A 12,954-nucleotide genomic window follows, 5' to 3' on the forward strand; every position below is an offset into this window, starting at 1 on the left:
GCATTCCTGTTCTGAAAGAATACTGGAATCAGGGTGATACTTGTTATAAGAGACTAGGCACATGAAGCTTGTATTTTAGTAAAAATATCCCTGCCACAGCTCAGTGCAACCAGGAAAACGGTAAAATGCTATAAACTCACACCCTTGAGAAAACAGTCTTCTGTCTGGCTGCAGAGAGGCTGCCCACAGTGTTCTCTTTCAGTTGCAAGCCATAGGGAATTCTCCCCTAAATTCAGGTGCTTTGAACCCTACTAAGCAATTCCAAAGTTGCAGTCATACTATAATGAGCCTGAAGGGAGCACTTTTACAAGCAGCAACTGATACATTTAAGTTATTGTAGCCCTTTTGTAGTTATCTGGGATTGCAGAGAAGCTTCTGTTACTGCCTTCAGGGGTTGCCACCTCCTTGGATCTGGCAGTATCACCACAGCCATTAGCTGAGACAGAAAAACTTCTTGCCATAACTGTGATGCAACAAAATTAATGCAACTTTGGTGCAAGAAGAAACATGATAAGGAAAATAAAAATCAATTTCTTCTGAAAGAAAAATCTTTAAGAAGAAAACAGGAAATAAGATATGATAAAAAACCCCACTATGGTCCAGTTCTACTCATGGTCCACATGATGTGAACCCAAAGTACATGCTAAACTCACTGAAGCTACAGCAGCGCGTCACAACCAAGTCCACTGTTCCAACATTCCCCTGCTGCCGAAGTCACTCGCATTTAGGTTTTTTTTCTATATCATAAAATAGCAATTAGTCCAAACTACTTGCACTTTGTATTTCTACTTCACCAATTAGAATTCTGTAAGAGTTCAGGAAATTAGTTATACACTATATCTTTCAAAAGAAGAAAGGCAATAGGCAGGCTGAATGATCTGCAAAAGTAGTGTACAGAAGAATCATGAATAAAATCCTGCTCCTGAAATGACCAATCTCTTCTAATCAATTCTCCCTTGGGGCTCTTAAGCAATTTAAATAAACAGCAATTACAAAGATTGCAGGCTGAGGATTTAATGCATCCAGTATTAAACTCCCAAACTGCAAGAATGCCACCAAAAGGTATCTTGTACTGTTTTCTGATACAGGAAATGTCTAAAACATGATGTACCTGAAACATGTCAGTGTTGCTGTCATGTGTATATTCAACCACCACAGTCTGGGCCCGAGATAAGGTATATGATATGCTATGTTGGTCCTTGTTGCTTATTGCCTATAGAAAAGAATAATATTTAAGCATCACAAATAAAACAGATCAAAGATTAATAGTCATCAACTAGTTAATGAGCAAGTTAAACATATTGGCATCATAGCTGTTAGCATGACAGGCAAGCACTCTTTATAAGTCCATTTTCAGGTTTCTGTTTCTTAGCATAAGATGTGACACATTCATTTAAAACACCATCTGAGCTCAGGCTTAACTGTCTGAGTTTAGCAGTCTAAAGACATCCTGGGGTTGTCCTGGGAATGACACTTCTGTGCTGTGGTCCACTTCTCCCCAGCACTCAAAGGAAAGTCAACTGGATATAGTATCCTGCAAGTGGTGTTCACAGAATGTGGTACATTCAGTATAAAGGAGGATGGGGGAGGGTGGCACTGAATATGAATCCCCCCCTCCCAACACACACACACACACACACACACACACACACACACACACACGGTCAGTTTCACCATCCCCAGTAATCTGCTTATTCTTTTCAATACCATGTGTTTTTGGACCAAAAAGAAGGAAAAAAAAAAAGATGTATCCAACTTATACCCAGGAGTGGAAGTAAAAGGAACAAGAAATGTGCAATAAGGCGTCACCTTTGTTACAAACCTGTGCAAGATGCAAACATCTAGGCTAAGCGCAAACATATGGGAAGTTAAAATGGGTTCAAAATTGCCACCTCATTTAAAACTTAGCTTGTACCAGTGCTGACCTTACACTTACACATAAACCGGTTTAAGTGATCAGAAACTGGTTTAAACCTGTAACAGAACAGATGTTCAGTGCACATAAACCAGTTTGAAAATGGCTGAAACCAATTTGAGATTGGTTGACTGTAGTATCAGACTTAACTGATTTGGGTCAAACCAATTTATGCAATATCTGTCCCAGACCCCTTGCTGGTTTAAGATATACCAGGATGCTAGGGGTGTCTGGTTTATTCTGTGGGCTGGGTGGGGTGCTCTGCTCCACAGCAGGGCTGGCCCCTCCCCTTTGCTCCCTGGTTGCAGCTCCAGCACAGACTGTGGGCTGCTCCCCACCCCCACTCCCTGCTAAGCAGGAATTCCTCCCTCCCCTCTGTATTGCTGAGAAGGTGTCTGTATATTAGCTCCCAGACCACATGCTGGCTACGGTCCCTGCTGAATCAACACACAGAATCAGCCGGTAGCTGGTAATGTCCCTCTGTTGTTTTCTTAATGGGGTGATAAAACACTGTTATCAATTCCCTGCTGGACTAATCAAAGTGTCCTGCCAGGGTCTGGCTATGTCCCCCATCAGCTCAGTGCTGTGGAAGAGATGGAAGGGCTACTCTAGCATCCCCCCCTGCCAGCTTCTAGCCTGAGCCACTGCAGGATGTCCGTGCAGTTACAAACCAGTTCAGCCTACCCAGGTTAGACTAACCTGCAAAGACTGAATCGATTCAGGTTCAGGCTTTTTGAATATTTGTCCCTAGCCTTATAAACCCAGGGTCAGTGACCAGAAATCAATCTAAACACACAACTTTACAGACGTTTCATGCACAAAAACTGGTCTAAAAATTGCAAAACCCAGTTTAAGATAAACTTGGATCTATGATGTATCAGGCTCATTTAATTTAGGTCAAACTGATGCATGAAACTACTGTGCACATCCTTTGCCAGCTAGAGTACTGTGTTTAGTTTTGCGCCCCCCTCCCCCCCACACTTCAGGAGGGAGATGGATAAGCTTGAGAGGGTCCAAAGGAGAGCCACCCGCATGATCAAAGGCCAAGGTAGCAAGTCTTACAAGGAGAGGCTGAGGGATATGGGACTCTTTATTCACTATTGTGCACATCCTCTGCCAGCCCTGGAGAAGAGAAGGCTCAGGGGAGACTTGGTGGTAGCCTATAAGTACATAAGGGGTGTGCACCAGGATATGGGAGAACAGTTGTCCACCAGGGCTTCCCAAGGGATAACAAGGTCTAATGGCTGTAAACTTCTGGAAGGCCGATTTAGACTGGGACATAAGGAAAAACTTCTTTACGAGTGTCCAGGGTCTGGAACAGATTCCCCATAGACGTGGTGCAAGCAACTACTCTGGACTCATTCAAAAGGCGTTTGGATACATATCTTGCTGGGTTCATTTGATCCCAGCAGACTTCCTGCTTATGGCAGGGGGCCTGGACTTCATCTCATGAGGTCCCTTTCAGCTCCTAATGTCTTTGAAATCTATGAAAACCCAGCCACTGGCCCTAGCCTTGGGGCTGCTCTTTTAACCCTCCCTACCCCGCAACCCTCATGCCACTCTGGGTGCAAACACTTATCTGTGTTCACTGTGTTATCTGTGCCGGAGCCAAGCAAGTAAGTCCTAGTGGGGGGAGGGGCAGGAGGGATGGGCGTATAGGTTCACTGGGGGTGGGTAGGGGAATGGGATGGGACCCCTCACCCCACCCATGGCTTGCATCTGCCCCCTACCCCACCTGTGGGTTGCATTTGCCCCCTACCCCCTGACAGACCCCCGATACCCTTCAGCCTGCTGGCCCCGCAATCCCCTGGATAGCCCCCTTCATCCTGACTTACCTGATATTGATCAGCCATTTTGAATTGATTTAACCTCCCCCTAATACCGCCAAATGTATGTACTTAGCCCTAGAGTTTAAGTCTAACTTAAAAGTTTAATGGAAGCCAGCTCCCCAAGTAAAGAGGGAAATGTGCACAGAGCCTCTTGTTTTAATTCTTTCTGCAGGCCAGCTGATAGTTGCAGCTCCTGCATTCTCTGGAGGACAAGGACCATTCCCAGGTGCTTCTATGAATTATCCACTGGAGATGACAAACTGTGAGAGGAAGTATACCTCCCCCTGCAAGGGGATGATTATTCTACAGGCTGGTAAACTCTGCAACACACTGTAGCTACCTGGCATTGGCCTTAATTGCAGCAGTCTCTATTTGTAGAAACGGGAAATGAACTGAAAGATGTATAATGAATGTGAAGTGCCATGTTATACTAGGTTCTGGTATGAATGAAGAGATAGATACCTCAAAGGAGGTTCACAATAGGTCTACTACCACATGTTCTTGTGATGGGGGATTTGTCAAGTCTGCTTCCTCCTAGTATGTCTCTAGGAACTACACACCCCAGAACATAGTGCTCTTTGGACATGCCTCATGTGCACCCACAGAGCTCTAAAGACTGTACCCCCCTCCTCCCCCACCAAATTCCATTCTTGGGCTGGGTACAAACATGCTCTACCCCTTGAGATATAAGTCAACCTTCTGTTGTGCTCAATTAATCTATGAACTCACCAATGATAAGCTACAGGTGTGTGACTTCAACACTAAATTATACAGAAACTAATTCAGCTCCTTCCTGACTGAATCAGAAATAGATCCAACTGGCCCCTTCAACCCTGCTACAAAACATGTGTTGCTATGTGACAGACATATTAGTCACATCTAGTGTTAGACATATGTTGGCCTAGACACAAAAGATTTGCAGAATGTTTAAGCACAACAAAGTTACAAGAATGCCATGCCTCCATAACTTCTGTCCTGAACTTATGCAACACTAAAGGGAAAAAATGTATTTTATTTTAAACCCCCTTTAATTCATGCTGATATCAGGAGTGATTAATAAACTACACATACAAATTGCAACAATGCTGTTAGCAAAACAAAGGAAATGGAAATTTACTTAATACAGGATGCAGAAGATCTTGCAAAATAGATTAAGCTTTCAGCTTGTCAGCCTGGGGGTTGTGTAGTTTTTGAAGGTTTGTGCCATCTTTATCTGGCAAAACAATGCCTAGTTGCCTGTAACTGAACAAATGCATCTCCCTTGTTCACTTCTGAATAGAGTACTCATGAGCCTGGAGAAGCAGGGAACGCACAGTAGGAACTGAGAGCAAAGGAACTGAATTAAAGCACCTGAGTCAACCTCATTTTAAAAACTTTGCCTCTGCTACTTAATGTAATTCCCTGATCTACAAATCTTAAGAATCAATACTCTCCATTATCAGGGCATTTGGGGCAGACAACAGAAAGCCAGAACCTATGCCTGCAAGAGTGATCACATTGGGTGCTGACAGACATGGGAACTCCCCACCTCAAAAAAAAACCAAACAGAAGCAGCAGCAAGTTACTTCAACCCAGCTCTGCAGCATCTGTACAGATCGAGTCCTTCAGCAGGGCTTTTTGGCACTTATCTAAAAGCTGACTCAATCAGCTTTTAGATAAAAGCACCAAAAAAGCTTCACTAAAGCACCAGATCTAGACAGACGTTGGAAAAGCTGGGTCCGACTAACATGATGCCTCTTCTAGGCGTGCGCTGGGTTCGGCGCAAGAATTTACTGAGTTTAAATTAAAGCGCCATTTTTTAGGGTTTTCATGTCTGTAAACTGCCAATAGTTATACTGGATTTATGGGCCTAGCCTGAAGTATGCTGATATGTTAACTCTCATCAGTTCCCATTGACTTTAGTGGGAGCAGAGGACCTTGACAGCTCAATGCAAGCAAGTACAGCACATTTTACTGAATTGAGTCATGTACTAAATTCAATCCAAATGCAGCAGGGATTCTTATCTCAATAATATTCTCTGTTCTCATCAGTCATGTTTCACACAAGTCTTCCCCAGGACTTAAATGTTCCCACTGCCCCTTCCTAACAAGAAACTTGATTTTGAAGCACTAGAGGCAGTTTTACAAAGCTCAGATCCTTGAATCCCTTCCCCAACCTCTGGGTGGGCAAATGGCTTCCTTCCCTGTTCAACTAAGCACTGCAAGCATCTTTGAGAACTTCACTGAGCAATCATATATCAACCATTTGACATGAAGACTAGACCTAGCCCTAGACCAGTGTTTCCCAACCTTTTCCAGCCCAAGGCACACTTACATTAATAAAAATGTCCCAAGGCACACCTGTTAAAGCATTCCCCATTCTTATACCTATTGTAGCTCATTGCCAGGGCAAAATTCTGCAGTGCACCTGTTCATTTCTGATGGCACACTTTTGTGCTGTGGCACACTGGTTGGGAAACACTGCCCCAGACTAAGAGTGCCCCTGGGGCAGTATCATCCAACCCAGAGGGCTTCCTATAGACCTATGGGGAGCCCCACAGGCTGTGGTCCTGTGCGCTAGATCAGGCACGCATGGTAGCATGGGGCCTGATCCTGGTTTGCAGGGGCAGAGCGGAGGTGGCACAGGGACCTTACAGCCCGATCCTGGCTAGGCAGAGCCAAAACCATGAGATCACTGCCCTATAGCACGTATGGACTGTAAAACTGGAGAGCTGAAGTACATGTTTGTAACAAGCTGTGGAGAAAAAACAAAGTGTATTGTATCGTCAGCTAACTCCTAGGACCTAGAAGTTCACGTTCCAGACCCACTTATGTTTCTCATGTGGTGAGTACTAAGCACAGGATTTAATTTTTTGCTGGGTGGCTTGTTTCTTGCTATGCATGAAAGGCACCAAGACCTGGGACATCAACCACTTTTCCTCCCCTCTCAGGGCCTGATGCTTTCTGACAGCAGTAGGACTGCAAGTGATATACTGAAATTAACTCTGGCTGCTCATAGTACCAGAAAGGCCTAGGCCAGTTTCTGCTCTAACAACAGCTGATTAATCAAGCGTACCTTTGCTGCCTGTGGGGTGCAGGCAATATGCACAGTGCTGGGTTTCACCCCATTTGCCTTGGTTCTTTTAAATAAAGCAAATCTACTTTTCCTTCTTCCTCTATCTCCATTTGGCAGAGAGCCATTGTACCTGTGAAAAAAGCCATAAGGAAACATATTATATTCCTATATTTATTTTAATCTGTGTATACATTACTTATTTAAAATAGTTGATATTATTTATTTATTAATAATATATATATATATATATATATATATATATATATTTATTACTAGACAACTTATTTGCAATATGATATGGTTTTTGGTTCTACAGCTTTCAAGTAATTACATCAAGGAAAGCAAAACCTCTCACACACACGGTGTTCCACACTGTATTGAAAATAGGCTGCCTAGTAATTAATATACTAGGTAAAAAGGAGCAGTAACTTACCATTACTTAAGTCTGAGAATTGATGCAAGTGGTAGTTGGGCACCACTTGCGCACACGTGCGCAGAACTTAAGTGTGTGATGACATAAATCACATTTGGGGTAGATGATGCGAGGGTAACCTGGGCTCATCCTGACCATACCAAATGTAGCACCCCACCACTTTTGCACTTAGCCTCCCTTCTAGGTATGAGACACTTACCCTAACACAATCAGTTCACCATATTTTACTGGTGCTTTAGAAGGATGATTTTCTTGATCAGGAGAAAACATGAGCTTGGTTAGTGACTTCTCAAATTCCAGTTTCTGATCAAGACTGCTGGCACACTTTTTTCATTATTTCCTATAAAAACAAAGGTAAAACGAATTAGCAGAACGTCAATAAAATTATTTATGCCCATTAAGTCAGCTCTACAAAATGGTTTAAAAGAACCTGTAGACCCACCGTATTGTTATGCATGTCTGTCCTGTGGTCTCCTTGTCTGGATGCTCTAGTTCTAATCACTTCATGTATGCTGTTTTTTTCCCCCTCAGGCTTTTAACTTTTCTTGTGAATTTCAGCCATATATGTAAAATAAATATGCATACCTTCCTGCGTACAGCACATGCTATTTCTCCCTGCCCGACACCCCCCTCCAAATTGGGGTGTATGCATTAAACAGGGGAACTGATTTTTTGCCTGAGATAAAACCACCATGAAAGCATTAAAAACTTGTGCCAGCCACTTGTTCTGTTTTTCTGAGCTTTCCGTTAGCCAGGACTAGAACACTACTCCCATCACATTGCGATAATCTTGTTCCACAGTGCAGCAGCTCTGGTATTCATAGAATCAGAAGTAGGGTCTGAAGGGACCTTGCAGATCTTCAGGTCCAACCCCCTGCCTGGGCAGGAAGAAAACTGGGCTCAAGTGCCCCCAGCCGGGTGGGCATGGAGCCGCTTCTTAAAGACCCCCAGGGTAGGAGCCAGCACCACTTCCCTTGGAAGTTGGTTCCAGATCCTAGCCGCCCTAACTGTGAAGTAGTTCTTACGGATGTCTAATCTGAACCTACTCTCCAACAACTTGTGGCTGGTATTCCTTGTTATCCCGGGGGGCGCTAGGGGAAACAAGGTCTCTCCCAAACCCTTCTGGTCCCCCCTAGTGAGTTTATAGATGGTCACCAGGTCCCCCCTTAGCCTTCTCTTGCGAAGGCTGAACAGGTTCAGGTCCCGTAACCTCTCGTTGTAGGGTCTGCCCTGCTGTCCCCAGATCATGCAAGTGGCCCTCCTCTGGACCCTCTCCATGTTGTCCACATCCCTCCTGAAATGGGGTGTCCAGAACTGGACACAGTACTCCAGCTGCAGCCTGACCAGTGCCGCGTAGAGGGGGAGGATCACCTCCTTGGCCCTACTTGAGATGCACCTGTTGATGCACAATAAGGTCCGGTTAGCCCTGCCGACCGTGCCCTCGCATTGTCGGCCCATGTTCATCTTGGAGTTAGTGATGACTCCGAGATCCCTTTCTGCCTCCGTGCTCTCAAGAAGGGAGTTTCCCATCTTTTATTACTATTACTACTTGTATTACTATTCAGGAAGTTGAGGAAAATAATAGGCCATTTTTCTTCACTTTACAGGTGTTAACAAGTACTTCCCCTTTTTAATGGTCATTCCATTAATCAAGCTAACTTTCGTTAGGGCAATTTTGCTGTCTGGTACAGCTCCTGGTTTCTTCTCTTATTTCACAGCTCTTTAGCCCTTTTTAAGATCACAGATCCACCCATGGAGACCAGTCTTCAGCAGCTGCTAGGGTTTTAATTAAGCAGGAAAGCATGACTTAGGTAAAGATTAGACTCTGTTCCTGCCCTCTGGAGCCCTACCTCTGGGGGATTTTTTGTTTGGAAATGCCTTTCAAAAACAAGTTGCATGTTATATTTTGGGGTTATGTTATATGTGAGAAAACAAGGTATGTACCAAGCCAGGTTGGAATTCCTGCAAGTCATGTTTGAACTTTCTATATCCTAGAATATAGGATAGATAGATTTAAGTGCAGTAACAGACATCTGATGCTGCCCTAGAGCAGTGGTTTTCAACCTTTTTTCATTTGTGGACCCCTAAAAAATTTCAAATGGAGGTATGAACCCTTTTGGAAATTGTGAACAGAGGCATGGACCTCTTTGAATTGAAAGTGTGGGTATTTAAATACTTTTGATTGATTGTAGGCATCTTCTGAGGACTCCGTAGACAGTCTGCAGACCCCCAGGGGTCCAGAGACCACAGGTTAAAAACCACTGCCCTAGAGAAATAGATCATTAATACAATTTTCACTGATGCTGTCCCATCTAAAATGGTGTTGAACTCAACCCACTACATCAGTTACAGCTTTCCAATAAGTAAACCAGAATGGAGCGTATTTAAAAGAAATTAGTCCTTTCTGCTCATTAACAGTTTCTGAACATAAAGGTTTTAATCATATATATTTGCAATTCAAAATGACTTGCCAAATACTAGTTTGGGGCTGCTGACTGAACTGCAAGGTGCTAACATTCAATATGGGAACTAAACTATGAGTTGCGATTGTTCACAGAAGTTATGATACTGCTCCTGTCCCAGCACTAGAAAAACATGACTCAGAGCAAAACTTCCAGTGCAAATTGTGAATACTTGCAATTATAGTTTCAAGGCCTTTTCCCAAGGATTCTCTAGTTAGCTGACAACAACATTTCTGCAGAAAGTGTCCTGAGGTTTTTCAGATTTCTTAATAAGAACTGCCTCCATGGTAGAGGTTTCATTATGTATCTGGTTTCTGGGGAACAGTTTACACTGGAGTTATTCACAATTCCCTTGTCAGCTGTTTAACAGAAACGTTCAGCCACCTCTACCTTGCCTCTACAGAGAAGAAACTAACAGAGTTTGCGACTTGTGCCTCAAATAATAAGGCGCATACAATCTGTAGCATTCACCAGGGAGCCTAGGAATCAAAGGCTAACTATCCTGGGGTTCGACCCTGCAAGAAAACCAAAATGTTTTTCACTGCTCTGGGTTGTTGATATTAAGGGTGAAAAACCTGTGCCAGCCACTTGTTCTGTTTTTTTAAGCTTTCCGTTAGCTGGGACTAAAACACTCCTCCCATCACACTGAGATAATACTAACTGCTGTTTTTTCATCTTACTGCTAACACTGATATTGTACTCTGTACTTTAAAAAGTGCTGCTTGTTAGTTAACTAAATGAAAACCTCTGCCTGGCTCTCTGACATCACCTCATGTTCTTGTCATCATTTCAAATTTAACAGTCTCTAAAGCATTGCATCTCAACTATGTCTAAGTCCAGCACATTTTTTCTGTACAACATTAAAGTTATAGCTTTTTCTATCCAGCCAGAGAGCACATATCTTTCACCATCTTGTGCCTTATTACTGTAACATCCCATTCTCTAACCTTGATTAATACCATCTTGCCCCATTCAGAACACTGCTGCACAGGTTATTTTCCTACCCTCTCCTCTTAACCATGTTATCCTTCTCTCTGCATCTCTCCTGTGGCTGTACTATGTTGAATGCCTGTTATGCATCTTAGCTTTCAAGTCCTTTTATGGCCCACCTACTCAATGTCTCATCTAATTCAGTACAGGTCAAATACTTTCTCTCATGATCAGCTTGTAATGCTAGCCACAATTGCCTGCTTGCTAAACTTTCAAATCAGCAATTCATACTTTCTCCCATGCTGACCCTCCCACTTGAGGTACTCCTCCCAAACACCTGCAGAGCCACTTCACTCTCCTCTTTCAAACTATCCTTTGCCATGAAGACTATAAAGAACTTACTCAGACTGCCAATGTGTTGAGACCACTGCCTATCAAGCTTGCCAATACTATCTCCCTGTTTCTTTATACCCTTCCAAAATTTTCAGAGGCTGTCTCTTGTCTTGAACTATCATCTCTTGGGGAAGGAAGAACTGTCCTTCTTAACTGTGTTTGTAAAAAGCAGGGGTGCACTGATTGAGATTTGTTAGGCCGATACCAATAGCCAATTTTTAAGGAGGTATATTGGCTGATGCTGATCCAGTTTCTGATATGCAGCCCAGCAACTTGAAGAGCTGCGTCCAGCTGGTAAGTCTGTTGTAGTGGAAGGGGAGGAGGGAGGGAGGGGGCGGGGGGAGGGGCAGATCAAGGCCCCCACAGTGAGGGAGGGAGTGGGGCTGAGGCGGCACTGCCCAGCTGGGACGGAGAGTGAGACGGAGATGCACATTGTTCAGGGGACGCTGGGGAAGGGAGGGGGGAGAGGGAGGGTGCGGATCCTGCTGCTACGCACACTGTGGGAGGGCACAGGGGGGTGCATGCCCCCAGATCTGCGCGGGGCAGGGTGCCACTGTGGGCTGGGGCCAGGGGCTACGGGTTGAGGGGGGCTGCAGCCACCCCAAAATTAAGTGTAGCCCCCCCAACCCTGCCACCACCTGCCCTGAGTGCAGCCCCAGCCCAGCCCTCCCCACCCAGATCTGGGGGCACACGTCCCCTGTGGTCTCCTGCGGTGCGTGCAGCAGTGGGAGCCGCACCCCCTCCCTGCACGAGCCGGAGCTCTGTTCCGGGCCCCTCGCACCTTGCCCGAGCAGTCCTAGCCCCAGCCCCTGGCCCCAACCCCACTCCCTCCCTCCCTCACCATGGGGGCCTTGATCTGCCCCCCCAACACACCTTCCTTTCCCCCTTCCCTTCTACCACAACAGATGTACCAGCTGGACACAGCTCTCCAAGCTGCTGGACTGTGCTCCTTGCCACCTATGTGCTGTGCTGTGGCTGCCCTATGTACATGGGCCACTTAATCAGCCAAATCAGGCTGATTTCCAATACAGTCAATTATATCGGTGTCGATACAGTATCAGACAGATGCATTGGTGAACTTCTAGTAAAAAGCCTAATATGACAAGTCCTAGATGCTTCTTAACTCTGAATTGGGCAAGGGCTGAACTGTACTTGAAAACTGCACCAATATAATTATGTCAGTGATGCAGGCCATTTTCTCTCGCCCCCCCAACTAAGATGCTTATATGGATGCAAGCCTTAATGTAGAGGGTGTGGAAGCAGAACATTTAAAGGGTTTTGTTATGGATCCAGAGCTAACTGGAGCCTTGCTCTGGACCTGTATTGAAGATCACCCCCATCAACTCAACTTTGAATAGTCACAAGGCTGGAGAACCAAAGGCAGCTGGATGTGATGCAGGCCATATCACTCCTTGCACTGTTGGATACAGATACTAGGATGTCTTGCCAATGCTAGGCTGATGAGCTGCCTTGGTTTGGGATGGACCCTGAATGCCCTATTATTGTGGGCACAGTTACGCTGGTACAGTAAACATGTTAGCCTGATATAGATGCTCTCCATTCCATAAGGAAAAAGTAACATCAGTATGAGTAGTGCATAAGTAGTACAATCTGTTGGTGTAGACAAAGTCTCCCCTAATATTAACCTCTATAATAGAAGTGGGGAAGGAAAGAGGAAAAGTGACGTGTTCAAAGCAACACCGCATAAAGGAGGGGTCTGAACTAAGGAATTTCTAAGACCAGCTTGCCTTAATCTCTTACATGGATTATAACTGCAATATTTCTTCCTTCACTTTCTCTGTTTCTCCCAAAGGGAAAGAATGGTAGCACAGCGGTAGCACTGCTCAACAGAAAAAGGATGCACTTCCCAAATAGTCTGCATAGCAGCTTATTACAAACAACTATTTACAGTTTTGAATAAAAACCCCCTCCCTACA

At 44.6% G+C, this 12,954-nt stretch overlaps 1 protein-coding gene across 6 annotated transcripts in view; it reads right to left on the bottom strand.

Moving 5' to 3' along the window:
- Window positions 1-12,954, bottom strand: part of PELI1 (pellino E3 ubiquitin protein ligase 1) — a 79,226-nt gene that overhangs the window by 5,170 nt on the left and 61,102 nt on the right. For 5 of the 6 annotated variants that reach the window (XM_006035318.1, XM_006035317.2, XM_025191478.1 and 2 more), the window contains 3 exons: window positions 7,432-7,572; window positions 6,800-6,929; window positions 1,112-1,213 (listed from right to left, as the gene is read on the bottom strand). In XM_006035318.1, the coding sequence (XP_006035380.1) occupies window positions 1,112-1,213; window positions 6,800-6,929; window positions 7,432-7,502 (303 nt within the window). In that variant the 5' untranslated portion in view covers window positions 7,503-7,572. Of the gene's footprint in view, window positions 1-1,111; window positions 1,214-6,799; window positions 6,930-7,431; window positions 7,573-7,674; window positions 7,769-12,954 lie in introns of those variants that run through there. The other variant, XM_025191479.1, reaches the window with a different exon arrangement.

Source organism: Alligator sinensis, unplaced genomic scaffold (assembly GCF_000455745.1).
Source record: "Alligator sinensis unplaced genomic scaffold, ASM45574v1 scaffold219_2, whole genome shotgun sequence".
Classification (NCBI taxonomy): Eukaryota; Metazoa; Chordata; order Crocodylia; family Alligatoridae; genus Alligator; species Alligator sinensis.